The sequence below is a fragment of the Rhinatrema bivittatum genome, chromosome 1 (assembly GCF_901001135.1).
Source record: "Rhinatrema bivittatum chromosome 1, aRhiBiv1.1, whole genome shotgun sequence".
NCBI classification, from domain to species: Eukaryota; Metazoa; Chordata; class Amphibia; order Gymnophiona; family Rhinatrematidae; genus Rhinatrema; species Rhinatrema bivittatum.
In genome coordinates, this window is record NC_042615.1 from 138458816 (window position 1) to 138486252 (window position 27437).

The 27437-nt window shown below is 44.5% G+C and overlaps 1 protein-coding gene across 1 annotated transcript in view; it reads right to left on the reverse strand.

Moving 5' to 3' along the window:
* Positions 1 to 8508: 8508 nt before the first annotated feature.
* TMEM165 (transmembrane protein 165) overlaps positions 8509 to 27437 on the reverse strand; it is a 49727-nt gene continuing 30798 nt past the window's right edge. The window contains exon 6 of the mRNA XM_029587511.1: positions 8509 to 14274. Within this exon, the coding sequence (XP_029443371.1) occupies positions 14198 to 14274 (77 nt within the window). The 3' untranslated portion in view covers positions 8509 to 14197. The remainder of the gene's footprint in view (positions 14275 to 27437) is intronic.

The following is a 27437-nucleotide window of genomic DNA, read 5'->3' on the forward strand; positions in this document are numbered from 1 at the left end:
GGCATGATCTCTGAAAAAATTACTGTACCACTTCCCATCTGCTCATCCTATCATGTGTGATTTGTAAACCTATAATTCTTGTTGGCTGAAGATTTTGTTTACTCAAATCGTGTTCTTCATTTTCAGTATCACAAGCAGTGACTGTTGTCTGAATTCATATAAATAGGAGATAGATAGTTTATGCTATTTTTTTCAGTGCAGAGATAAAAAGTAATGGTAGTCTTCCCAATAAAGATTTAACTCTGGAGCAGATTAAAATTATTGTTGCTAGGTTTGGATGAGTGCATCAGCTACCCCCATGCTCCTCTTTCTTTTCTGTCTCAACTGTCATAATTGGGCTGCCTGACTGCTGCTTAAGTGGCTCAGGGAGGTCAAATTACACAGTTCCTATACCCCAGTACTGTTCTCTGTTGCAAGAACAGCATGGGAGTATGAGCACCATGCAGCTCAAACTTGCAATCATTGACATGGCTACAGCAATCATAGAATTTATGCAATGGGGCTGGTAGGCACTTCTGATAACTGCATTTTAGAAACACTCCACTAAATCAGTATCAGACCTAGCCATCAAAAAACAAGGTTATTGGGATCCTGTCAAGCCCAATAAATCAGAACTAAGGTGCACAGTCAAGAGGATGGTAACATGTAACCTGGATTGTTAGAGGAAGTGTTTCAGGTCCTGTTGGCTTCTAGGAAGACATCTACTAGAAGCATGCATGGTTTCAAATGGAGATTTACTTGCTGGTGTGAACAAATTTAAGGGCTTGAAAATAATGCAGGGGCCAAATGTAATGCAATTGGTGCATATCATCATATTGAAGGGGGGGTGCCTGTTGAAGGCTCCCAGGGGACAGCACTTTGTCCAGCTAAGTAATATAGCCAGCTAACACTGATCTGGCTAAGTTACAAGGATATTCAGCAGCACGGCTATGCCACTGAATAGCCACATACAAAGCAATACATAGCTAGATAAGTGTTATGCCGCTAAGTCTAAACATGCTCAATAGCAGGTCTAGACTTAGGGGGTCATTTTTCAAAAGTGATCACACGCGAAAAGGGACTTTTCGCGTGCTATCACTAAAAAGGGGCAGCGAAAAGGTGGTAACCCTTTTCTCTGCCTATTTCGCACCCACTAGCACCACCTTTTATGATGGCGCTACTGGTGCGAAAGCCGGCAGTGAACTGCAGAGGTGCGATCGCTGCTGGCTTTCGCAGGCCCCCCCCACCCCCAGCTTCGCCCCCCTGTACCGCACGATTCACGCCACCACGGTGTCTTAGAAAATCTAGGCCTTAGTTGGTTAACTTATCTGGCTAAATATCAATATCATTACTTAGCCGGATCAGTTATCCAGCTAAGTAGCACTGGCCCAATTTGCCCATGGTTTGCCTATTTTGTCTCCAGCTAAAAGAGAGCCAGATATGTAACTTATCTGGCTATCTAGCAGCTACTGAGTTTAACTGGATATTCAGCAGCTACTAGATAGCTGGATAAGTAATAGTTATGTGGCTTTCTCACAGGACAAGCAGGATGGTAGTCCTCACAAATGGGTGACATCATCAGGATGGAGCCCTGTACGGAAAACTTTTCTGTCAAAGTTTCAACAAGCTTTGACTGACACTGGCACACTGAGTGCACTGAGCATGCCCAGCCTGCAATTATCCCTGTGAGCCACAGGTGTCTCCCTCAGTCTTCTTTTTTCCGCTCTGCAGTCAGCATAGCGGTTGGAGCTCTGTGAGGATTTTTTAACTAATTACCCTCATGGAAACACTTAACTTTTCACTTCAAAAAAACACTTTTCCCTGCACAGGTCTCCCTCCGCGTACGTTTTTACGATGCTCGGTGAGTACTAATTCTTATTTTTCGGTCGGTTCCTGTCACTATCTTAAGGCTGTTAACTGACTGAAGCCTTCCCTTCCCCCATTTTTCAGTTAGCTTTAAACAGCTGCGAGTATCTCTGTGACACTCTGCTTGCTTATGCTAGTGGGGTAGGGATTTTTTCCTTAACTTTAGGACCTCTGTAGCTTCAAGTCCTTCGTTCCCTGGTACCCTCACGCAGTCGATACCCTATCGCTACACCGGTACCCTCCTAAACCGCCCTGGGCTTTTATATGTCATCAGCGCCCCTCCCCCCACGGTGCCCTGATGCCTTTATCCATGTTTTTTTGCTTTTCAGTGCTACCAGGCTTTTTTCCTCCTACGCACTGTTTTTTTCCTTGGGCTTCCTCGGTGCCGTCCCTACCCGGATGCATGCCATTGACGCACACGCTGTTAGTCACTGCCATGCATACTCGGGTCGCCGCCACCGCTGCCCGAGACACTTTTTAACGATCCCAGGGTCACTTCATCGATGCCACCCCCCCTTTTTGGGGATGCCATCGATGCCCCATCCTCCCCACCGATGTCCAGCCCTTTTCCATCGGTGGGCATCGGTGCCACATCGATTCGTCGGTGGGCATCGATGCCGGATGGTCCCCATCGGTGGACATCGGTGCCGGATGGCTTGTCCGTCGATGGCATTGGTGCCGGATGGCCGTCCGTCGATGGCATCGGTGCCAGGTCCTTTTGCATCGATGGACACCGATGCCCAGGTGTTTCATCCATGGGCATCCATGTTAGAATGCATCCATCGAGGGCAGTCGATGCCAGGCTGCTCCCATCGGTGAAATTCGATGCCCAGGTGGGTCCCATCGATGGGTATCCATGCCGGCTCGATTCCGCGGATGGGCGTCGATGCCACTGCCAGCCTTATGGCTGGCATCGATGCCCATGTCGATTCCAGGACTGGCGTTGATGCCGGGATGGAATTCATCGACTGGGAGATCCATGCCATCGATTCCATACGTGCCCATATCGATGCCACCGACACACATGTCTAGGGCACCGATACCATGTACACTTAGAAATCTGAGTCTGTCCAAATCGATACCGTCAACGTCTGTGGCCCTATAGTTGATGCCCGTGGCCATGCCACAAAAGGCATAAATGCCCGCCTCCATGCATCGATGCCCTCGACACCTCCGTTTTCCTTCGGTGTCCTTGACGCCCTATCGATTCGACTTCGACTCAGTCGATGCCGGTATCTTTTTCAATAACGGCAATGTTTTTCGATTATTCGATTCCACATAGTTTCAAAGATACCTATACCAGTGCTGTCAGTGCCCATCACTGTCATCATTTTCCTGGCCAGTCATCGACGATTTCATACCCATTTTGATGATATCCTCGAAGCCCCTTAGGTTGCCTTCAATATCGTCAATACCGACATAGCACCGCCACATAATACCCTCGCCTCCTCACATTGCTCCACGCTTTGGGTTCTTTTTTAAGCCCCGTATTAGCTTAAGACACTCCATTGTGTCAGGAGCAGAGCAGGCGTGCGGACAGTTCGTCATTGATCGCCTTCCAGGACGACGAGGGCTTCCATCTCGGCGCTGGGGAAAGACCGGACCGAGCACCGTGGCACCCATCATCGCTGACATCGTGATCGTCCGCCGCTGACGCCATCCAGCACGTCGGTGCCATCCTTCTCCAGGCTGGACAACGCTCGGGCAGAGCAACATCACCACTGCCATCAGCACTGTTCCTACAGTTTTGGCAGTCCTTGGTGATCCAGAACTTCCGGATCCAGGTCCGACGGCTTCTGCATTGGCGTCACGACACATCGAGCCGCTGCGACGAGGGAAGGGAACACGAGTTCCGTTAGGGCTCCCCTGTTCCTGGCGTGCCCCACCGTCAAGTGGTGTGGGACTGTGGCCATCTGTTACACTTAGCAGTCTAAGCGCCAATCACGCCTGGCCTGTCTCCTCTGTACCTGTGCCACCATACCGGGTTTCAGTGTGAGATGGACGTTTACGTCCCCGGCCTTACCCTAGAGGACTCCAGAGACCGACGGAGTCAACAGTCTTCACCGGCTCGTCTTGCGGCGATCCACGTCGGATGGTAAGTACCCGCTTCGGCGGCATTCCCATAGAGTTGTGTTCTCCCATTCGGACCGTGGTTCGAAAAGTTCTGGGTCATGTGCCTTAGGAGCTGTATTAGTGTCACATATCGCTATGTTAGCTATGTTAGCCACAATACCAGGAGAACCCCTCTATCTTCCTGGGATTGCAGCAGGGCTTCTTCTCTTGTCAGTAACAAGTCCCTGTGCCGACCAATGCTCTGACTCTTGGTTCCCTCCCAACCAAAGTTCCAGCTGCATTGGCTGATCTGCTAAACATGAGATTCAGCAACCATTGCCCCATGTACAAGTCCACCTTGAAGCCTGGCCACAGGTCTCAGTGTCTCCTTGTACAGCATACAGAAATGCGGGTACCACTTACCGCTCACACTCCTGCGGGAGCCTACATGATATCCTCCATTGGGACACCTCCTGGTCTCCCATCTGGTCAGATATCAGAGCGGCCACCCCACCTTGTACCAAAGTCCCGGTACACTCCCCCAGACGCTACGAAGTGCAGAGGGGAGAAGGGAGGGGGGTTGGGGAGTTTTAATTGCACTATTTTTTCTTTTAACAGAAAATAGTTACTCACCGCACATCCTGGACCTAAGAAACTCCAACTTTCTTTAGAAGTCACAGGTACAATGGTATCTTTGGTTACCATCACTCCATATTGCAGTAAGTACATTATTTTAATGTTTCTATGTGCTTTATGATGAGTCAACATTACAACCCCAAGCTCTGCCGTTGGCACCAGCTTCGGTAAGTGAACTGTCTCTTGCATCATGGTGAATGCTGTTTTCTCTGCGGAGTGTAACATCATTCACTTTCCTTGCATAGACTACTGCTAACCACTTTCAGTACATGCAATGAGCTCTCACTTTTTTCATGACTCATTATACATTTACTAACTGGGATTACTGTCACTGCCATAAATCCCTTCTGTAACACTTCTGGACACCACAGTCTTAAGACCCTCTTGTCCAGCATGCGCACAGACATTCTGATACATTCGTATATGTCCCTGTGCATATTTTCCATAACCTCAGCCCTTCAACTTTTCATGGTTGGGCTATGGGGTTTCTTCCCACTATGCATTTTTCTCATAATTCAAAACTGCTATGGGTTATATTCAGTGACATTCTATACTCAATGGACCTAAGTGGTTTCATTGCTTTCGTCCCTGATTCTTATCCCAGTTCGAACTAGGACCTAGTCTCCTTCGACTCATGCTCGCAATTCCTTAGGGTTATAAAGTTTCTCCTGAAAGCTTTCAACCCATTATGCGTCTATTGCACTCCAGCATAGTTTCTCATAAATGTCCTGGACGTTGCACCCATGAGTTATGCCCTTATGCCTTCCATTACTGCTTTTGCAACAATTCTTTGTGCATACAGACAGACAGCATAGGGACAATGTGCTTTCCAACTCATAAGCACGCATTACCTCTTAGCTGCTCTGCTAGACAGCTGCGCAGCTCTACCTTGGCCCTTGTTCACTTCATGCCTCCTTGGGCCACATATCTAAGAGATTTAATGAACGCTCTATCAGACCTTCTCCACGTAGGTTCTATCCTCTTGAATGGTCTCAATTACATGTGTACAGGGAAAATCTTTTCACGCTGAGTTAATTAAACTTTCCTCTGCGTCTGCATCATTCCATACGATGCACAGGTTCTGCTCCCTACACATGTTTCCTATGCGTTCCCTTAGATGCCTTTTCTTCCCTCAAAGGCCTCTTCAATATATCTCTTCTGCTGCCTCTCGTAGCCAGCATTTTTTCTAATGTTGAACTGGGATGGGGTTCAGTATTCTTTTCCCCACTCCCTGACTGAGATCAGTATGCTTTCCCATACTTCTCAATCCATCATATCAGTAACCTTTTATTCTCTCACCAGTCAGTCCCAAATCATAGACTTACTGATGTTCTTAGGTTCTGGTAGCGTCACAAAACCTTCTAAACATAAATCTTGCCGTTTAATATGGCAGGCTTTACCTCCTGACGCTAAAAAAAAAAAAAAAAAAAAAGAGAGGTATTACTCCTTTTACTTTTCCACCATTTTTTCTTACTCCCTCGGATTCTGTTCTCCAGACATCCTCCACATAGTTACACCTTTCTCTCAGTAGGTGTATCGTTTTGGGAGTTGGGTTCCCGTTTACGGTAAACCTCTCTGAGTCGGCTTACCATGGATTATCCACTGATCAAGCCGCCTCTATTTCTCTAATCACGGAATGAACATATATATTTTCCTTATAAGTCTCATACATTCTACGTTTGAGCCTTTCCATTCCTCTCTTCCACAGTTTGGCAAGGGAACTTCTTTCCCTCTTAATGTCATTCCTGCCAGCAGGGTCCGTGAGTTATGCACTCTTTCCATACTCACCTGACTCGTTCCTCCGTCACTGAGTGGTTCTATGCATTCATCTTTCTATCCTTTTCAGGTAGATGTTGCATCTCTCTTTACTCAAGAAATACTCTGCCAATTTTCCCTAGCCTCTCTCTCTCGCCCTAGGGAGAGAGTGGGTTTTCCACATTCCTGGACAGTAATGCTGCGCTTACATTCTATCTACATTGCACTGCATTCCATGTGAATTCCACTTGACTCTTTCCTCCATGCAAGACTCAAGCTGCAACTTCCAGTGGCCACACAGATCTAATCCTTCTGACTAAGTGGTCTGTATTTCCTTTGCTACCAACAAGCAGACACTTCACTACAACACTGTGGGTATCCACATACTGTTGTTTCCGTCCTAGCCTTAACAGCTTCCCTTTGGTTACTGCTGCTTGTACTTTTTTATCAGGCTGCAGCCTGGAGTCCTCTCCATACCTTTGCAGCCTATTATTGCTTACATTGACTAGCCGGCATGCTCCATGTTTGGCCAGTCCGACTACTCTTACCTTTTTCAATTCACTACCCAACATCCTTCCACGAACCCATTATGGTGTTGCGGATGCCCTCCGTTCCCATTTCCACCTCCGTCATTACGCTTTCGCGTGTCTGCGGTGTATCTGGTGCATTCTCGGGCATCCTCAGCTCGGTACTCACCCATTTGTGAGGACTACCATCCTGCTTGTCCTGTGAGAAAGCAAATGTTGCTTACCTGGTGTCACAGGTGTTCTCACAGGACAGCAGGATGTTAGTCCTCACGAAACCCGCCCGCCACCCCGCGGAGTTGGGTCTGTATACTTTTATTTTAGTTTCGCTTGCGCTTTTTAGCTATAAGACGAGACTGAGGGAGACACCTGTGGCTCACAGGGATAATTGCAGGCTGGGCATGCTCAGTGCACCCAGTGTGCCAGTGTCAGTCAAAGCTTGTTGAAACTTTGACAGAAAAGTTTTCCGTACAGGGCTCCATCCTGATGATGTCACCCATTTGTGAGGACTAACATCCTGCTGTCCTGTGAGAACACCTGTTACACCAGGTAAACAACATTTGCTATCTCCTGTTTGAAAATCAGGCCCTCTGTTTTTAACACAGCAGATCAAAGTGCCATTCGAGTCACTTAATTCTTGTGATTTTAGCTCCTAGCTAAGTCATTTTTATGATAGCAGTGATTTCATCCTGCAGCATAAATGAGCTAGCTCTCCATCTTAAAAATGTATCCTCTTTAAACTAAATACCATCAAACGTTATTTTAATGATCTTTCTACTATTAGTGCCTTTGCCAACTGTGAAGATGGGAGACACTGAACTTTGCACAGTGGCATGCAGACAGCTATTACCTTCTATCTACAGCCGATTAAAGCTAATAGAAATTTCACTCAACTTCATGGTTCTTTTGATACCAACAGGCCAGACCTCACAGTCATACTCCCATCTTTATCAAGGTAGTAGAGTTGTGGTTATTTATGTCCCCTTTCCTGTATTTTTTTTGGGTCAACCTTTAGCTATACAAACCTAGGAGTGTGATGTACTGTTCAGCAGAGAAAGTAATTACTTACCTGTATTACTTGTTAATTTCCTTTCCTTGAGTCCTGCTCGTGCAGTCCTTACCAGTGGGATATTTCCATAGCCTAAGCTGCCAGAGCCAAGACTACACCTTTTTCCTATGATATACCTGAGTCTAAGGGAGGTGTGGCCCTAGGCAGTTACCAGTAACCTTCTGGCACAGTAGTGCGACAATTACCTAACCTAGAACTTCAGGAAAAAAAAGAAACAAAAGGGATATGCACCCCAATTCCCCCCCCCCCCCCCCCCGTTTTATTTTGTTTTGCTGCTAGACAGAGAACTTGAGCCCAGCCTCAAAGAAGGATGGAGAGGTGTGAGAGAGTAACCGTGTATATGATGACAGTGACTTTTTGCAGTGGCAGATATTGTATACTCAGGAGGGTCCAGGACTGGTTTAGTATAACTCAAGAAAAGGAAATTAACAGATAAAATAAACAACAGGAAGGTGAAATTTAATCTTATTTAAAATCTTTTCTATACTGCTTCTACAATGGAAGGCACATCAAAGCAGTTTACAATAGTAAACATTCATAATAAAATAAGATAAAACTAAACATCAGAAAAACAAAACAATGCAATAAAATCAGGACAAAGCTCTTGGTAGGACCTGTTAGGACTCAAATCTTTGTAAGTTTTTAGGGTTGTTTTTTTTTTTTAATTCCTTAATATTTGTTAATTGCCTGAGGGAATCGGGAATGGAATTCCAGAGAATAGGAGCAGCTACTGCAACGGTATGTTTTTTTGTGATGTCTAATCTGGCTACTTTAAGAGAGGAGATGACCTCTAGGAAACTTATTCATGGCATGGCGATGACATGAAGGTTGATACAATCGTAGCGAAGAGCATAGCTAGATAGCAGATTTCTTGTATATGAGGCTGTGAATAATGTATAGAGTTTTGTATTGTATTTGAAAAGGAACAAGGAGCTAATGCAATGAACAGAGGACAAAAGTGATATGATCTTCATCTTTTGAGTTTAAGAATATGAGCAGCTGTGTTTTGTGTAAGTTGTAACAGACTAGACCAGTACTTACAAATGGGAATTACTCAAGTTGCAACTGAACCAGGGAAGAAGACAGAGTTGCCAACAGCTGTATCCACCTTGGCTTCCACATCGACTGTAATATTTAGTAAAAGAATATAAAGATGACCAAGTAGCTGCCTTGAAAACTTAATCTAGGGATACTGAAACTGTCTCTGCCCAAGATGACATGTGTCCTTGTGGAATGCATGCAGAGCACTGCAGATGCTTGCCTACCCTTGCACAGGAAAGCTGACCTGATTGCTGCCTTAATCCATCCGGCCAATGTGGGCATGGAGGTTGCCCCTCCCTTCCAACAGTCACTGGACACAAACAACTTATGTCTTCTGGAATATGTTAGTCACCTTTAGATCATGCAATGAACATCTAGGAGGGGAAGCCTCTTATTCCTACCTCAATATTTGGAGCCTTTGAAGGATAGGAGAGATAGTGACTGATTTAAGCAGAAAGGAGACATAACCTTGGGCAGAAAGAATGGTACCAACCAAAAGGCAACAGAGTCCAGAGGAAAAAAAACAAATAGGGGGCTCTAGATGAAAGGGCCTATAGTTTTAAGATATGTCAGGCAGAACAGATGCCAATGAAAACGGTGTTTAATGAAAGATTCTTAAGGGATGCCTATTTTACTGGTTCAATGGGGAGCCTCACTAGGGCTTTGCGAACCAGATTAAGATCTTATTGAGGGACTGCTTGCCTAAAGAGATGCCAAATTCACTTCACAACTCTTCAGCTGTGAACTATCGGACCCTTGTGCTTTCAGTGAGTTAAGGGCTAGGTCTTTATCTAGGCCTATCTGCAGAAAGTCCAAGAGACCTGAGATGTCTGCCTTCCAGGAGGAGACTTTGCTCAAGACAAAATTCCTTGAACAGGTGCCAAACCTAAATATAGGCCAACTATGTCTAGTTTTTATGCATCCTTCACATGGTTGCAATAATTTTGACAGGAATTAGCCCTTCTGGCATAGGTGCATCCTTTCAGGCTATAAGACAGAATGGAGAGGGTCCTCCATCAGAACTAAGCCCTGCCACAGCAGGCCATGGCTCCTGGAGAAATGTAGAGGGATTCCAGACAATAGCTTTATTAGATAACACATACCATGGTCATCTTGGCTAGGTTGGGGCTACTATAGCATGGGTGATCCTCTATTCTCTTTATCATCTTCTCTAGCAGGGGACAGAATGGAAAATTTATTTTATTAAAATAACCTGCACATTCCATTACAGTACATGGCAGTTCACATCTATCACATGCTTGATCACTTTTACAAATATATAGAGACAAAAAGACATTGTATGACAGATAAGAAATGACATCAGACCCATGTTATATTTTCACACTGGTGTTTCAAAAGTGAGTTTTTAAGGCAGTCTCAGTGAGTTCCCAAGTAGACCAGCTATTACAAATGCTCTTTTTCATGTAACTTCACTCATGCTAGTTTTGGAGCTGGAACTGCCAAAAGATTTTTTTTTTTGGTAAATGCAGTTGCCAGGATGGTTTAAAAAGGCAAAGCGTTGAAGCAAGCCAGATGGACGATCCACCATTCAAGAGACTGTAAATAAGATTGAGCACTTTGGACTGTGACCTCCATGCAACTGGTAGCCAATGTAACTTCATGAGAGGCAGTGTTATATAGGCTTAGATTTATATTCCACTTAGATATTTCATCAGCTGCCAACACCATAAATCATAACATTCTTCTACACTGTCTTTTGTTGGGTATATCTGGTCCATTAACATGGTTCAGATGCTAGCTCACTGATCGATCACAAAAGGCAACAATCAGCAGTTATGTATTTTTACATGGTTTGAAATCTTGATATATTTGTCCTAGATTGATTGTAAGTTACTGTGTACCGGAAATTTAAAAAAAAAATGTATTCTCTGGGGCTGGTGAGTCACAGTGCACTTCAGGGGGGTTAAGCACTACTTACAGGTTTCTCTACAGAAATATCCATATCTTCTGAGCTTGTGACCAGGTAAGTTGAATATTCATTTGCTAACCATAATATAGATTAATTTCTTGCTGCTATTGTTCTTTATTTATGAATTTCTGTTATTTGCTAGTGTGTATTTGTTATTGTTTGTTAATTTAAAAAAGGGGCTGGTATCTACAAAAGTTGTTTGATCTGCTGTCTTTGGCATTTGTTCAGGTTAGGATTAAGCCCATTAACAGGGTACCCCATTATTCTACTATCAACTGCAAGGTTTCCGGCCTGAGTTGCTGTTCCCTGAGATTGAGCCTGTTTCTGCTGAGGAAGTCTGCTTGGATATTCTCACTTCCTACACCACAAGATGCTGACACAGCAGCAGATTTCCCCCTGCCCATCTGAATAGCAATCATGCCTCCTTTGCCAGCATGAGACTGTGGCTGCTGCCCTTGCTTCATTGCATATGCTACAGCTGGGATGAGCATAGCCAGCTTTAGCCATAGCCAGGACCCATGGGTCCATAGTAATGTGGGTCCAATTCCATGTAAAACCACAGGAAGTATCCACCCAGTGGTACTATTACAGGAGGGACCCACTTGAACCTCATTGAGGACAGCAACTGCCTCCTGCCACAGCCAAGTAGGTCACCCTTTGCCATTCTAGCTCTCCAAAAGGGCTGGGTCTTGCCCTGGGCACTCTGCAACAGGGATATTGTGGCTGGCCTAAATCTTCCAAAATCCTGGTACCTAAAGCTTTGTGCACTGGCTTGGGCCTTGGTTTCAGGAAGCCTTTGGGGCTTGGAGAAACAGTTAAAGATTTAGAAGAACCTAATTCTCTTCCCCAAGAGCAGACCCCCTTTAAAAGGGAAGCTTGCAGAGGTAAATCTTACATGCAGAGTCTACCATCCAATCATACAGCCAGAGAAGGGGATCTTTGTATACCTTGCAGGATAGGATCCATCTTAGCAAGGTACTCCACCTTTGTGCCACATATCATGAGGTGGCCAGCAGATCAGAATTTAGGGCTGATAGTTCCTCCTTGCAGAATAAATGATTGAGGATTCTTCCTCTTCAGCGCATTCCCCTTCCTCTTGGGAGTCTGGTGGTCTACTATGGTCAAACATCTCCTGACCAGGACCCCTTCCTCAAGCCCAGACAAGGCAGACAATCTTGAGGCCCTTGGGGTATTTGCCAGTCACTTTAGGGCCAGCCCCTCATGTCCTGAGATATGGATCAGGTCAGAGGTTAATGAGAGGGACCCTATCCCTGGCTTCTGCATAACACAGGTGCCTTGGTACATAAGCACTACAAATTCTGGGGAGAAGGGGCCTTGAGGAACATTCGACTATTCTAGCTGCGGTTCCTGCCTCACGGGCCCTAAAGGATAAGGGAGTTTTAATGCTAAACTCCCCACAGAGGAGATGGCTGAGAGGCCCAGGCCATGTGAGATCTGAGAGCTACCTGCCTCCAGTGCAGCCCAGTCTCTAGCTGATCTCTGTCATCAGAAAGAGGGAGGCTCTGGTGCTTAGCCTATCCAGTGACATTGGCTCAGGTCTTCATCCCACACCAGGCAGTAGAAGCCTGTGATGCTGGGGGTTCTGTTTGAAGCCACAGACTGCACACCTACAGCCTCAAATCATGCTGTTAGGGATTGTCCCTCCATTGTTCCTGTAATGGTTCAGCCTAGATTTAGGACAGCATCCCTGGACCTCCTCACTGCATAAAACTGTGAGTGCCGATGGTGCACAGAGTGTGCTACAACAAAGAGACCATACAGCCCACCTTCCTTCCTCTCAAAACTAAATCCTTTTGTTTAGGATATATATAATTTTTTTTTATGCAGGTGGAGAAGCAGAACATAGAGAAGGGGAAGGGGTCAGCCTCAAGAAGCCCCTGGAGCCCAAAAAGCATCAGGACTAAACTTGCTGGTTCCACCACGGGTGATTGATCAGACCGCTAGGGACACTGAGAGGCAAGTTTTCCATGGGGAATCAACCTTGAAAGACTGTAGCCCCAATTAGGCAAAACCTAGGCTCTGGGAGATATGTACTACCAGCCCTCACTTGTCTGCAACTGCTGGAGACAGATTTCTGGCAATTGCCTAGGGCCACACCTCCCTTATATTTGGCAATAATGTCATAGGAAAAATGCATGTTCTGTCTCAAGCAGGTGGAAAGCAGAGATATCCCACTTGTAACAGCTCGTCTAGCAGCAAGATAAGGAAGAACCACTTAGCCATTAATTTAAGATATACAATCAAATGTGAAGCATCAGGGCTGGCAGACTGCAAAAAAACTAAAAATAAATGCATGGTCAAAGCTTTTATAGAAAAAAGTGTCATCCAGCTCTCGATACCAGTTAAGTAACCCATCAATATACCTCACACAATTCGAGTCCTGCCGTATCTGCCACAGATCTCTTTTAATCATTACATTTCTTCAGTCTGCAGTAAGCGCCTATCCCACTCATGATCAGCATGGCAAAGAAATAAAATCCTCCACAGGTTTTGGCCCCAAGATCAGCTCCTGACCAAAACCAATTACAGTTTCTGGACTAGCGACAAAAACATTTTTGGTGACTGATGAAATACAAAAATAAAGGCATAGTTTGTTGTCCTAGATTGTAATTGTTTTTCAGGCAGTCAAGTACTAACTGAATTGTACTATATTTTGTGAATCTGATCCTATCTTGTAGTTGAAAACTATGTTAAATAAGGCAAAAAATCCTCCTGTGCATAATAGCAAAAATATTTTGTTTAAGGAGTCGAACAGATAAACTAACCAAAGAATGAAATGTTAAAAAAAAAAAAAAAACCCACTGTTTTTATTGACATGGTTTTCTTCTTATAATAATATGTGTCTGAAGAATATTTCTACACTTGTCATATGATCTTTTAAACAGTCCATTACTTTTAACATTTGCAGTAGCTACTTCGTCAAATATTGACACGATTGCTGTACATTGCGAGTTTTCAACTCAACAATATTAAGTTAGTTCGGAAACAAAAGTCCATTTAGGGAAGAATATTGTGGAAAAAATAGTGGTGAATCAGCACTTTTGTCCAATAGAAATTAACACTTCTTAAAATAGGTTGGTTTTTTATAATCCAACCTCCCCCCCCCCCCCCCCCCAAAAAAAAACAAAACCAAACATCTCTCTTGTGGATAATACTTCCATAAATGAGTCAAACCCTATTCCAAAAAGCAAAGTCAGACCCACTGTACAAGTGTTTCTCCAAGAGTTCTTCTTAGCTACAATATATTGTACATTATAGACAGAAATACAGTACAAACGGCACATTCGAGCCTCACTTCCTTAGCCATGAAAAGATAGCCTTCTATTAAAAACCAGCCTCAGGGCTTATAAATAGTGCTGAAAATGCAAATGCCAGGAAAACGATGCCGCCGACGATTGTCACTGAAAAAGAGAAACAAAATTAGGAAATGAAGGGTAAAACCTTTACCTTAAGAGTAAGATTAAATCCCTCCCCCTTCAATACTCCTTCATGGAGTTCACTTATCGTTTGCTTTTAAAATAATTATTTAATTAAAACATTACATATTCAGAATGAATAAGTTACAGCAGTTAGCCATCTCTCATTTAAAATTATATGAATATGCTGCATTAGCCAAGTGTCTTTTTCTGAAAATAGAAAGGCCAACCTGAAAAATAACTACCACCATGGAATCATTTATTACATTCAAAATCAAAATACAAGCAAGCAATAACACTTCAAAAATTTTTTTGCTGCAAGCCTATAAACTTATAGTATAAATGAACACAGCATCAGACAATTGGTTCTAAAATTCAATAAGCTGTCTCTTGCCACGCAATGGACTGCAAACAGTTTTAGAGAACACACCTTCAACCTCATTCATGTGCTGATTCAATACAATGCTTTACCCCTTTTAACACAACCTCATAATATTAATAGTACTTAACTAGTGTGATATTACCCACTGAACTATAAAACAATCGCCTTCTCAACTGCTGCAATGCTGTTTCATCTTTAGTTAGCTCTCAAGGTGACCCAACATAGGCCCATGTTTCGGTGACTAACTCGCCTGCCTCAGGGGTATTCATTTCTAAAAATACAAAAATAAGTATTACACCTAACAAACTCATGCCAAACTAACAAAATAAAATCCCCCAGCAGAACCACACACACATATACCTTCCAATACTTAACGCATTCATTAACTGCTTAATGCTCAACCACATACCCAATCGAATCATTCCGTTTAAACACATGCCACAATGTCATATGCAAATATCATGAAAACTGACCCTATATAGCCCTTATCATACACACTGACAAATGACCATAAGAACATGTCTCGGCAGCAAGAAACCCAATCAGTTTCCTTATTCAGCCCAAATGGATCTACAGAGCAGCAATGGATTAATCGGTTAAATCCTGTACATCCATTTGGGCTGAATAAGGAAACTGATTGGGTTTCTTGCTGCCGAGACAAGTTCTTATGGTCATTTGTCAGTGTGTATGACGTTAAGGGCTGTATAGGATCAGTATACATGGTATTTGCATTTGATATTGTGGCTTGTGATTGGCTAATGAGAAATTACTACTTACCTGATAATTTCCTTTTCTTTAGGATAGACAGATAAATCCAGAACCAGCGGGTTATGCACCTCTACCAGCAGATGGAGAAGGAGCAAAGCTGACATCACAGTATAAATATCCCTCCAGTGACATCAGCTCACCAGTATTCTCTGCAAAAGCCAACTGTTGTCAAACTCACAAAACTTGATTAACCCTAGCTAAACCATTCCAGTACTCAGTCAACAGGAAACACTGAGGTCAGAAAAAGAATGTATTAACACTAGTCTAGGGACTGGATTAACACTTACCAATAACCCCTGGACCATGTAGCCACGCAGGAGGACCTTGGCACAATTATTTGGCAGCTAAGAGTGGAAAGCTGGATTCATCTGTCTATCCTAAAGAAAAGGAAATTCTCAGGTAAGTAGTAATTTCTCATTTCTTAGCATCTAGACAGATGAATCCAGAGCCAATAGGATGTACCAAAGCTATTCCCGAATAGGGCGGGAGGCTGCCCGCGGTCCAGTCAAAACCGCACGTGCAAAGTCTGCATCCTCCCAGGTCTGCACATCCAGTTGATAATCCCTGGAAAAGATGTGTAAGGAGGACCACATTGTAACTTGGCAAATGTCGACGGGAGATAATCTAACCTCCGCCCATGACACTGCCTGAACCCTAGTGGAATAAGCCCTAACCTGACTAGGTAAGAGTTGCCCAGCATCCATATATGCAGTCGTGACTACCTCCTTAATCCAGTGAGCAGCCCGCGAAGCCGGCTTGCCCTGTTTACTTCCACCGTGGAGGACAAACAGGCAATCAGTCTTCCTGAGAGGTTTAGAAACCTCCAGATACATCACAATGTTGTGACATTCAAGGGTAACAAGCAGCAATATTCCTCTGCATCTCTTTCCCTATCCAGAGACCATAGAAATGGATTGATTCAATTGAAAATCCTCTCTTTTAGCAAAAAGAAAGGAACAGTACACAGCTGTATCGCCTCTGGATGAAACGACTCTCGGCAAGACAAGGCCTGCAGTTCTAATATTCTACACGCAGAAAAAAATTGCCACAAGAAACACAGTTTCCAAGGTCAGTAACCACAAAGATAGGTTTACACATCAGTTGAACGGGCCTGCTAAAAAATCCAAAACCAGATTGAGACTCCACAAGGGCACCAGTAAACACACAAGGGAGGACGAAGATGTTTCACTCCTTTTAAGAAATGGGCCACATCTGGATAAGCCAACAAGGGTTCACCATTCACATGACTCCCTGAAACAGGCAAGAGCTGCTACCTGAATCTTTAATGAATTAAGGGCCAATCCTTTATTCAAACCATCCTGCAAAAATTAAAAAATAAGCGGATCTGAACCGAACGAGGAAGAACCCCTGGATTTTCATACCAAGTCTCAAACACTCACCAAACCCTCACAGAGGCTAAAGATGTGGAAAACTTTCTGGCTCGTAGCAAGGTGGCAATCACTGCAGTAGAATATGCAAACTTCAGTGAGCAAGCCCTCTCAAGGGCCATACTATAAGACAAAATAGAGTTGGATCTTCATGAAGCACAGGCCCCTGCCGCAACAAATCCCTGTGCACTGGAAACCGGAGGGTTAAGTCTACTAGGACCCTCTGAATCATTCTGCCCAACATGGCCCACAGGGGAAATGCATACAGCAGCTTTTCCTCTGGCCATTCCTGCACAAGAGCATTGATGCCCAAGGACTTTGGATCTCCCCTGCGACTAAAGAATCAAGGAATCTTCACTTTGTGAAAAGTCACCAGCAGGTCCAGAAATGGCAGACCCCCCCCCAGCGATCCACTATTAGCTGAAACATATCTGACAATTCCCATTCTCCTGGGTCCAGACTCTGCTTGCTGAGAAAGTCTGCTCTTACATTGTCTTTTCCTGCAATGTACGAAGCTGAGATCTCCTGAAGATGCACTACCGCCCATTCCATAATTTGGTCTATTTCCTGAGACACTTGCTGGCTCTTGGTTCCTCCCTGCCGATTGATGTAGGCTACTGTCGTTGCATCGTCCAGACCGCTCGACCTTGCAACCTGTCAAGCTGCAAGCATGCCAACCGGACTACCCAGGCTTCCAGCCGACTGATGTTCCAAAGAGACTCTTCTGCACTCCAGCGCCCCTGCGCTATCAGCTCCTGACAGTGACCTCCCCAGCCTTGGAGGCTCGCATCTGCCGTGAGTACTAGCCAGTCCGGTGAACTTAGGGAAACCCCCTTCCTTAGGTGATCCACTTTTATCCACTTCTGCAGTTGAGGGCAAATTTCCATCAGCAGGTGGAACCAAATACAATAGACGTGAGACTGTGGGCACCAATGAGACAGCAGAGTGCACTGAAGAGGACATATATGTGCCCTCGCTCACAGCACCACCTCCAGGTTAACTGCCATCAATCCAAGCACCTGCAGATAGGACCACACTGACGGGTGTACTGTGTTCATCAATAGATGCACCTGCGCCATCAGCTTCTGAATACGGCTCTCCGGCAGGAACACCCTGCCCTGTGCTGTATCAAACCGAACACCAAGATACTCTAGCATCTGAGATGGCTGGAGTTTGCTCTTGGCCAGGTTCATGACCCAATCTAACTCCTGTAAACAAGGAAATAACCTTGCGTGAGACCTGGAGGCTATCTTCCAGACTCTTGGCCCAAATCAGCCAGTCGTCCAAGTCCGGATGTACTAAAATCCCATCCTTTCTCAACTCCACCACCACCACGACCCTTGGAAAAGGTTCTGGGTGTGGTGGCCAAACTAAAATGAAGTGATAATGCCCCCCCCCAAAAAAAAAAAAAAACCAAAAAAAAACACAACACCACGAAACGCATACTCTAGTCGGATGGGAATATACAAGTATGCCTCAAATTCAGAGACATTAGAAACCCCCTGACTGTACTGCCGTTATCATTGAGGGCAAAGTTTTCATGCGAAAATGCATCGCACATAAATGATGATTGACTCCTTGAGATCCAGGATGGGACAAAACAAGCCCTCCTTCTTGGGTACAACAAAATAAATGGAATATTACCCATATTTTCTTGAGATGTGGGAACTGGAACCACAGCCTGCAGGCTGAGGAGTCTGGACAATGTACATTCCACTGCCTACCTCTTATGTGGAGAGATGCAGAGAGACATCATGAACACATCCCAAAGAACACTGTGAAACTTCAGCACAAGGCCATCTCGTATCACCTCCAGAACCCACTAGTCTGTAGTGATATTGACCCACCTCTGATTTAAAAAAAAGGAGAGGAGAGAGAGAGACACCCTCCTATCTCCTGTTCCCAGAAGTGGGTCGGCACACCTTCATTAGGAGGCTCTGGGTGCTCCACTACCCAAGTGCTTCCTGTTTGGGCTACCTGGGGCAAAAGGACTGAGGTCTACCTAAAGGTCAAGTCCTCTGAAAGACCACTCATCTGTAGGCCGAAAATGTCAGAACCCCCTAGTATGACGAAGTTGAAGGAACGTGGAGCTTGTTTCTTATCCTCTGTTAACCAAGGAAACAGGGACTCATACCACTTATTGGCCATTTTTTCCAGCTCACTCAAGCAAGAGCGAGCCTTTAAAGGACAACTTCGTATGATGAATCAGCTGACCAATTTTTCGGCCATAGCAGACGCCTAACAGCAGCTACCGAAGCCACCTCTCTGGCCAAACTGTGGTCCAAATCGCAGCCCGCACCTGCCAAAAAGGTGGCGGCTGCTGGTTCCATCACTGCCCTGGAATTTACACCAGACTCATCGATCTCCTGAGAGAGCAGCAAACAAGAGCGAGCCACTAGGGAACAAGAAGGTATCTGCAACGGCATTGCCATTGCCTCAAAGGCCTGCTTAAGATTAGCCTCAATTCTTTTATCCTGAGCATCCTTCAAAGCTGCTCCCCCCTTCAACAGGAATAGTAGTTCGCTTGGTAATGGCAGAGACAAGCACATCCTTCTTTGGAAAACACAATTGTTCTCTCACAATCGGATCTAGGGGGGGGGTTCAGTCCATCCAAAACTCATCCCCCTTTAAAATTTGCTTCTGGGGCGCCCCATTCAAGATCAATTACTTTTTGAATAGCCTGCATAATAGGAAAGAAACATGAGGCTTTACACAAGGAAACCAGAAAGGGATTTTTCTTTGGCTCAGACGTGGAAATGAGATCCAGTAACTATGAAAAAAAGTCTCAAAATAGTTCTATAAAGGTTTCAATTCCAGAGGAATCTCCCCATCCTCCAGGGATTAAGGACCGGCCTCCTCATCCATGTCATCTGGATCTCTATCAGGAAAACCAGCTCCAGGAGTACTCCGAATCTTAACCACAGCACCGGGCATGCAGGGCTTCACTGTCTGTGACTGAATAAGCTTGGCTGGGGCAGAGGACTGTGCCTGAAGAAAAAGACTACAGTCCTTGAAAAAATTCCAGCCAAGAAAAGGCTGAAGGATCCATGCCAAAGCCTGGGGCAGGAGCCCACAACTACCTTCCCCAGCTGACGAAGCAGTTAGGGAAGCCCCACAATCAGGTGATCCCTTCTGGCAGCTCTTTCTCCATTCCTACATGAGGGTGGGAAGAACCGGGCTTAATAAAAATCAGAGGGAGGTAATTCCCCCTGAGCCTCCAAACAACAAGTTAGAAGGAACGCCCGGCTGAGATATCTGAATATAATATGCCACACACAGGGCAGTGTACGGCACACAAAAAGTGCGCAAAGGCACCGCCACCTCCTATCATGCGGTGAATCCACCGAGCCTCTGAACAAGGCATAGCCACAAGGGCTGCTCAACCCGCTAGGCTGGCACCTGATCCCCGAACACCATCAGGGGCAGGAATGGCCGTCAGATCGTTCGCCAAGCACAGAGACCAGGAGGGGGGGGGGAGGAATCTTAAACTCCTCTTCCCAAGAAATTTTAAAACATTACCTGAATTCTGCCCGTCCCAGGTGAGTACAAGCATGGTCTCCGGCTGCAGGGGTAGAGGGTAAATACCTTCACCGCCGCACTCAGCTTCCTGCACGCGCTTGATTTCAGCTTTTTTTTTTTTTTTTACAGCTAAGTCCACACCAGCTCAAAAGCCAATTACCAGACCAAGGCACTCATCTGAGGGCCCATGGAAATCACCTCAGGAATTCTCAACTGAGGGAGGGACCTTAAGGTATCACCACTGGAGAGCGAAGCAAATTAACCACCAACTTTTCTCCTAAAATGTAAAGCAAATCCTGGTAGGGAAATGCACATCCATCCTGGTGAGCTGATGTCATTGCAGGGGTATATATACTGTGATGTCAGCTTTGCTCTGTCTCCATCTGCTGAAGAGATGCATAAGCCACTGGTTCTGGATTCATCTGTCTAGACGCTAAGAAATGTGTTTAAATGGAACTATTCAATTGGGTATGTGGTTGAGCATTAAGCTGTTAATGAATGTGATGTTAAGAATTGGAAGGTGTGTGTGTATATGGTTCTGTTGGGGGACTTTGTTATTTTGTTAGTTTGGAGTGAGTTTGTTAGGTGTAATACTTATTTTTGTATTTTTAGAAATTATGACCTCTGAGGCAGGCGAGTGAGTCACCAAAACATGTGCCTATGTTGGGTCGCATTGAGAGCTGACTAGAGATGACACAGCATTGGAGCAGCTGGGAAGGTGATTGTTTGATAGTTTGATGGGTAACATCACACAAGTTAAGTACTACTAAGATTATGAGTTCCTGTTAAAAGGAATAAAGTACTATATTGGACCAGCATATGAATGAGATTGAAGGTGCGTTGTCTCTAAGACTGTTTGCAGCCCATTGCGTGGCAAGATTCAGCTTATTGAATTTTTAATATCAATTGAGTGATGTTGTGTTTGTTTATATTATAATATAGGTTTGCAGCAAAATATTAAGTGTTATTGCTTGTTTCTTGTATATTGGTTTTGTAGTATTACAAGAAGCGTCTGTTGTGGTTTTCATTTAGTATATCTATCATTTATTACATGTCATTTTGCATGTAATAAACAAAAGTGTTTAATTGAACAGTGGGTCTCTGTAGTTCTGCAACTCTGAGCCCAATGAAAAGTATACAGTGATAATTATTAAAGTTACAAATTGAGTCCGAACGTATTCTACAGATTTTGCAGGACTGCATACAGAAATATGGCAACCTGTTCATGGCTAACTAAAGTATATGTTGTCTTTGAGATAGTTAAGATATATATTAAACTAACCACCAAAATAAATAGCTAGGCTTACAGTGAAATATGACAGCTACTCAGCATATACAGGTTACAAGGCAGTATTTTTCCTTTAAACTCACATTTCTATTGTCTGTACACACAATTATGTATTTTAGGGACCTTTGTTTTCAGTTTTTATTTTATTTTCCATGGGAATTTTAATGTTATAACAAAAAAAAAAAAATCTGTGAAAAAATGACAACACAGGAGAAAAAAAATTGGTGGAAAAGTCACTTTCCATTGATTTCTTTTGTTATAACATTGGAATTCCCAAGAAAAATGAAGATCCCTATGTATTTTGTAGCTTCTAACATTCAAAAAGCAACACCACAATTGTCACATATAGCTCAGGTCTCCTAACATGCAAACAGTTTTTAATCATTTTCTTCACCATCTTCCCATGCTCTTCTTATAAGAACTAAGAACTAGTCTTTTCCATCGATAAGCAGGACTGAATTAGCCATGATCTGTGGTAGTGCACCCTGGCGGCACTAGAAGGAAACTCTCTCAAAGGTAAAAAAGTTTTTGCTCCACTAAGCATGTGTGGGAGGTCCCACGTGCAGACATCAGTTGCTCCTCAGGCTCTTTTTGTCCGCCAGACTGTATTCTATTGTTTCTATTTTTTGGGTGTTACACCTCCCCTTTTGTTTTTTTTTTATTTTCTTTGCTCAGCGTGCCCCAAAACAGCACTCTTCAATGCTACTTCCTGGCTGTGAAGAGAAAAAAAAAAAAAGGAAGAGGATCAATCTTGGCAAAGACAGTGGCCAGTGGATTCAAGGCCTGCTCCTGGAGGAAAGGAGGAGCAGAGGTGATATGATACAGACTTTCAGATACTTGAAAGGTTTTAATGATCCAAAGACAACGACAAACCCTTTCCGTCTGAAAAAAATCAGCAGAACCAGGGGTCACGATTTGAAGCTCCAGGGAGGAAGACTCAGAACCAATGTCAGGAAGTATTTCTTCACTGAGAGGGTGGTGGATGACTGGAACGCCCTTCCGGAGGAAGTGGTGAAGACCAAAACTGTGAAGGATTTCAAAGGGGCGTGGGATAAACACTGTGGATCCATAAAGTCTAGATGTGAAGAGAAGAGGCATGGGGGTGGCTTGTGGGAATGACGGCTACTACCTGGAGATTAATATCCTTATTGAATAAACATACACACGGTTAATGCGACACCAACATTGCTCTATGCTTCAACGGCAAGAGGAAATGTGGAAAAAAGGATTTGCATCCATAAAAAATCAGGGGAGTAGCTTGCTTGGTACGGCGGTTACTACCCAGAATCAATTAAGCCTGATACTTCACTTGGAATACATATCCAGCGCAGCTCACTGCTTCAACGGCAGGGGGATGAAGAAAAGAGGATTTATATTCAGACAACAACCAATAAGGACTGAATTGCACAGGCTGGGTAAACAAGCGTGGGAGTAGCTTGCTTATTATGGCGGTTTCTACCCCTAAACAATTAGCAAGATACTTCCACTTAGATGCAACACCAGCACTGCTATCTATATTGATGGTGGGGGTGGAAGGGAAATAGAACCAAAAAGTTACATATAACGGCCAAGAGTAACAGCCAAGTATGAAAAAAATAAGTGCGAAAGCTTGCTGGGCAGACTGGATGGGCTGTTTGGTCTTCTTCTGCCGTCATTTCTATGTTTCTATGATACATCGCTCACGTATGGCCATGACTGGGCCCCGATCATCAGGTGAATTGTAGTCCCTGTGGACGGATGTCCCTGCGGGCGCTGAGAACCAAGGCAGTGAAGAGTGAATCCCTTAGATTACAAGTCCAGCCTTGGGCCCCATTAACATCTGGGAGCATCCAGCAATGATGATGCTCAGGTCAGGGATACAGACTGCCATTACCGTGTATCCTTGACGCCACACTGAGATGTGGCAGAACAACCTCTGAAGTTGAAGCACAGAAAGGCCTCAACGCAGTATTGGTCGAAAGACCCTGTTATGCAACTTGCATGGAGCCACCAGTGATGATCCTCATCTAAGTAAAAACATGAGGGATCAGTGCACCTGATGCATCAAAAGCAGTGAAGGCCCACACACTGAGAAGCTGCGCTGAAGTCAACAAACTCATCGAAGCAGTTTATGCAGAAGCCCATGGAACACACTTCCATCAAGTCTACAGTATGTCCCAAAACAGTATCGCAGCCTATGACTCCTTCCAGGCAAATCACTGAAACTGCACAGTTGCCGAACCACCTCTGGTCACCTCCACGAGTTTAGATAACTACCAGGGCCTGCTCCCTCTGTCACCTCATTCTGAAGCCTCAGAGAGCTCAAAGAGTGGAGATCTCCATTACCCTGTCTTACCATGTCACCCAACTGAGGAGTTGAAGAGGGACATTCTCTAGGCTGCCTTACCCAATAAAGGATTTACAGTCTAATGGCCATGAGTCCCATCTCTGCACTTTCCACCACATATCACCAGGGCCAAGCTAGTACCACAGCTTTGTTCACAAGGTCTCCACCTGCAGACTCTGGACCCCTTGTGTTCTCTCCTGCCTCTCTCCTATATTTCAATGGGGAGTCAATACTAGTCTCTGAGGAGGATGCCCTGCCCTTGACTCTGGGACAATGCTCTCAACAAGCTACAGATCAAATCACAGATATAGTCCACACATTCTTCTCCTTTCTGTTTCCAGTCTCAGAACCTCTCACTTTTCCTCCAGCCTATCCCATTCGGAAACTACTCTGGGAGGCATAAAACCGGTAGCACCTCCATGGTTACCCATCCCCTGCTCAGACCCCCACACCTCGCCATCTGGGGGCAAGAGCCTTAACTTGCATCCCTTCTCCGTGAAGCCCACCAAGGTCACCTTCACCCATTTGGTCGATTCCTGTATTACCAGGAGAGCCCCAAATAGCTCTACTGGCATCCCTTTAGTCCCAGCTCTGGAGCCTCCGGATCACATCTCTGCCAGAAGAGCTCACCTACTCTTGTTTTGTTGAGAAGATGGGAGGTGCGCTTAAAGTGGAGGTCCGAAAGGACGAAGACCCTAGATATCCTAAACATTTTGGATATTCCCTCTTAACTAATGGCGCTGCCCACACACACACAAAGTGCTCAACACAGTACTGCTAAAAATGTGGGAGATGCCCTTCATGGGACCTACAGCAGCTCAGAAGATTGATTTAAAATCCCGCATTAAGAAGTCGCCTGGATATGGGGATGTCCAACTATCCCATAATTTGGTTGTAGTCAAGTCCACGATGAAGCAGGTGAAGAAAACCTGCTTTCATTCTAACAACCCTCCAGGGAAGGATAACAGATTTCTGGCTGAGTTTGGGAAGAAAGTGTTCCAGGGTTCTATGCTTATGACTTGGATAACCCAGCATTAATTCTATGTGGTCCAATAGATATATGAATGCGTTCAGAGCCTCAAGTCTTTCATCAGGGGGAAGTCAACAAACCACTAACTCCCGTGCCCCTACACAACCTGGAAGAGGCAGGTCACCATTTGCTGTGTTTAGTGTATAAAGCCTTCGACATGTCTGCACATACATTAGTGGCCTCCATAGACACACGTCGCATGGCTTGTCTGCGGGCCAGCACCATCTGTGACTATGTCCATGAAAAACTGGCTGATCTACCTTGCTTGGGGGATAACCTCTTTCGCGAGAAGCTCAGGGAGACAGTATCCCAAACAAATGAGCAAAATATTGCCGTCCAGGCACTATCAGCTTCCGATGTCTCTCAACCTGCACCTAGACAGCCATAAAAGAGGCTTTATTATCCCAGGAAATCATACAGGCCTTTTCAGCAGTATAGACTTCCTCCTTTGCCACAAACCAGACAACCTTCACAAGGCTCCTCTTCCTGTGATCTTCCCAGGGAATGCAGTGTCAGAGGAGGTTTCCTTGAAGAGATGAGAGGAGGAGGGGGTTCTTCTTCATTGCCCTCTGAAGATTGATGCAGTAAGCGGAGGTGCCCCTGGCATAACCAGTTCTAGAACTATCGGACGGATGGGATAACACGGTTAAAAATTTGGTGGTTTATTTATTTAAAACAAATTTTTTTTTATTTAAAATTATTTATATACCATTTAGCAATAAAGGACAAAAATTTAAAAACAAGGGTAGGAAAATTACATACATAAAATTATATAAATTAAACAAAAAAAATAATGTTAAAACTATTTAAAAGTGGAAGAAGAAGCAAGTGGAGTAGAGTCGTGGTAACAAATGTGTATAGTGGAATTAAGTGACGTTTGTGTCGGAGATGGCAAAAGCTTTTGAAAATAGGTTTGTTTTTAATGATTTCTTGAATTCTTTAGAGTTTGAAATTTGATGAAGAGGGGTCAGTAAAGAGTTCCATAATAATGGACCTGCTACTGAAGAAGAAGAAGAAATTCCACACAATGTCAGTGATTTGCTCCACTGCCTACTGGGGGCTACGGAGGGGAGAATGAGGGGGGAATTTTTCACTGCTGTACCACCCTAATAGGTTAGATGCCAATAGTCATAAAAATTCCTTTATTGAAGTGGAGACACAAGGGTAGCCCGACTCTGGCCGAGTTTCGCCGTATCAAGACGGCTGCCTCAGGGGCTTACATATATTCTCTTGAATACACAAATACAACACTTTGTTCGCCCAAGTGGAGATCGATCCGTGAATGCGTTCTAAAGATTGGTCAATTTTGAAGATCATATAACGTTGCATATGATCGTTCATCTATCCTTTTGTCCATCCTGACGGCTTTTATAGATCGCCTTCCTTTGTGCTTTTTGGGTCCCACCCTAATAGGTGGCATGGGTAAGATGGAGCATATTGGCTGAGGTGTCTGCTATTGTAGGACCTTGCAGTCATAGGCTAGATAGTAGAAAAGGGGTGGGTTCCCTTGATAGTACCTGAATTACCATTTCATTTGAGGAATAGATATTCATTGGTAATCTTGGGGGAGGGATTGCCATGGCCAGTATATCATGTGGCATTTGGCATTCTGGATCACTAATAAGAGATATTAGGTCTAGGGATCCTGGACAGTCTCCATCATTTGAAGATCCTGAGGAATGCGGAGAGAACTCTTCAAATGTTGGTCCCTCATGAGATGGTATAGGTTTACCCTTTTTAGCAGATATCACATCCATTTTTAAAATTCATACTCCTACTGGATCATTAAGATCCTCCTCTCAATCATTTCTTGATATTCCCTCTTCTAGAGCTATCAGCTTAGAATCCCAGAATGCACATTTTCTTCTGCAGGTCTACTTCTATGGAATTAAAGCCTTAAAAACATATGTTTAAAAAACCTTCCCAAATCAAAAAGACATGACAATCACCACAAGCTTTTCCAAAATTATATATGCTGTAGGTTATTTTTTGGTTAAAATCTAAAATAAAATGAAATTTCATTTCATTATCTTAAAGTCTTGGTGAGTTTTTTTTTTGTATGTTTTATGTATTACCAATTATGTGTGTATTTATTATACCCCGCCCTGAACTAAGGAAGGGTGGGTAACAAATGTTTTAAATAAATCTACCTTATAAATGGGCTCTGACCGACGGCCCGCAAATGTGCAGTAGAGAGCAGCTCTACCGCGCATGCGCGGGCGAGCACGTCGGTCAGAGCCGAGCGTGCCCGAAAAAAAAAATGGCGCTGGGGCTGCAGGAGCGGCGGCGGTGAGAAGCAGGAGCGGCAGCGGCGAGAAGCAGGAGTGGGAGGAGCAGTAGCGGCGGCAGTGACGACGAGCAGTAGCGGCGCTGCGCGTGCGCGGGAGGGACCCCCCCGGAGATCTTCCGTCTGCCGGTTGTGGATGATCTGAAAGGAGAGGGGATTG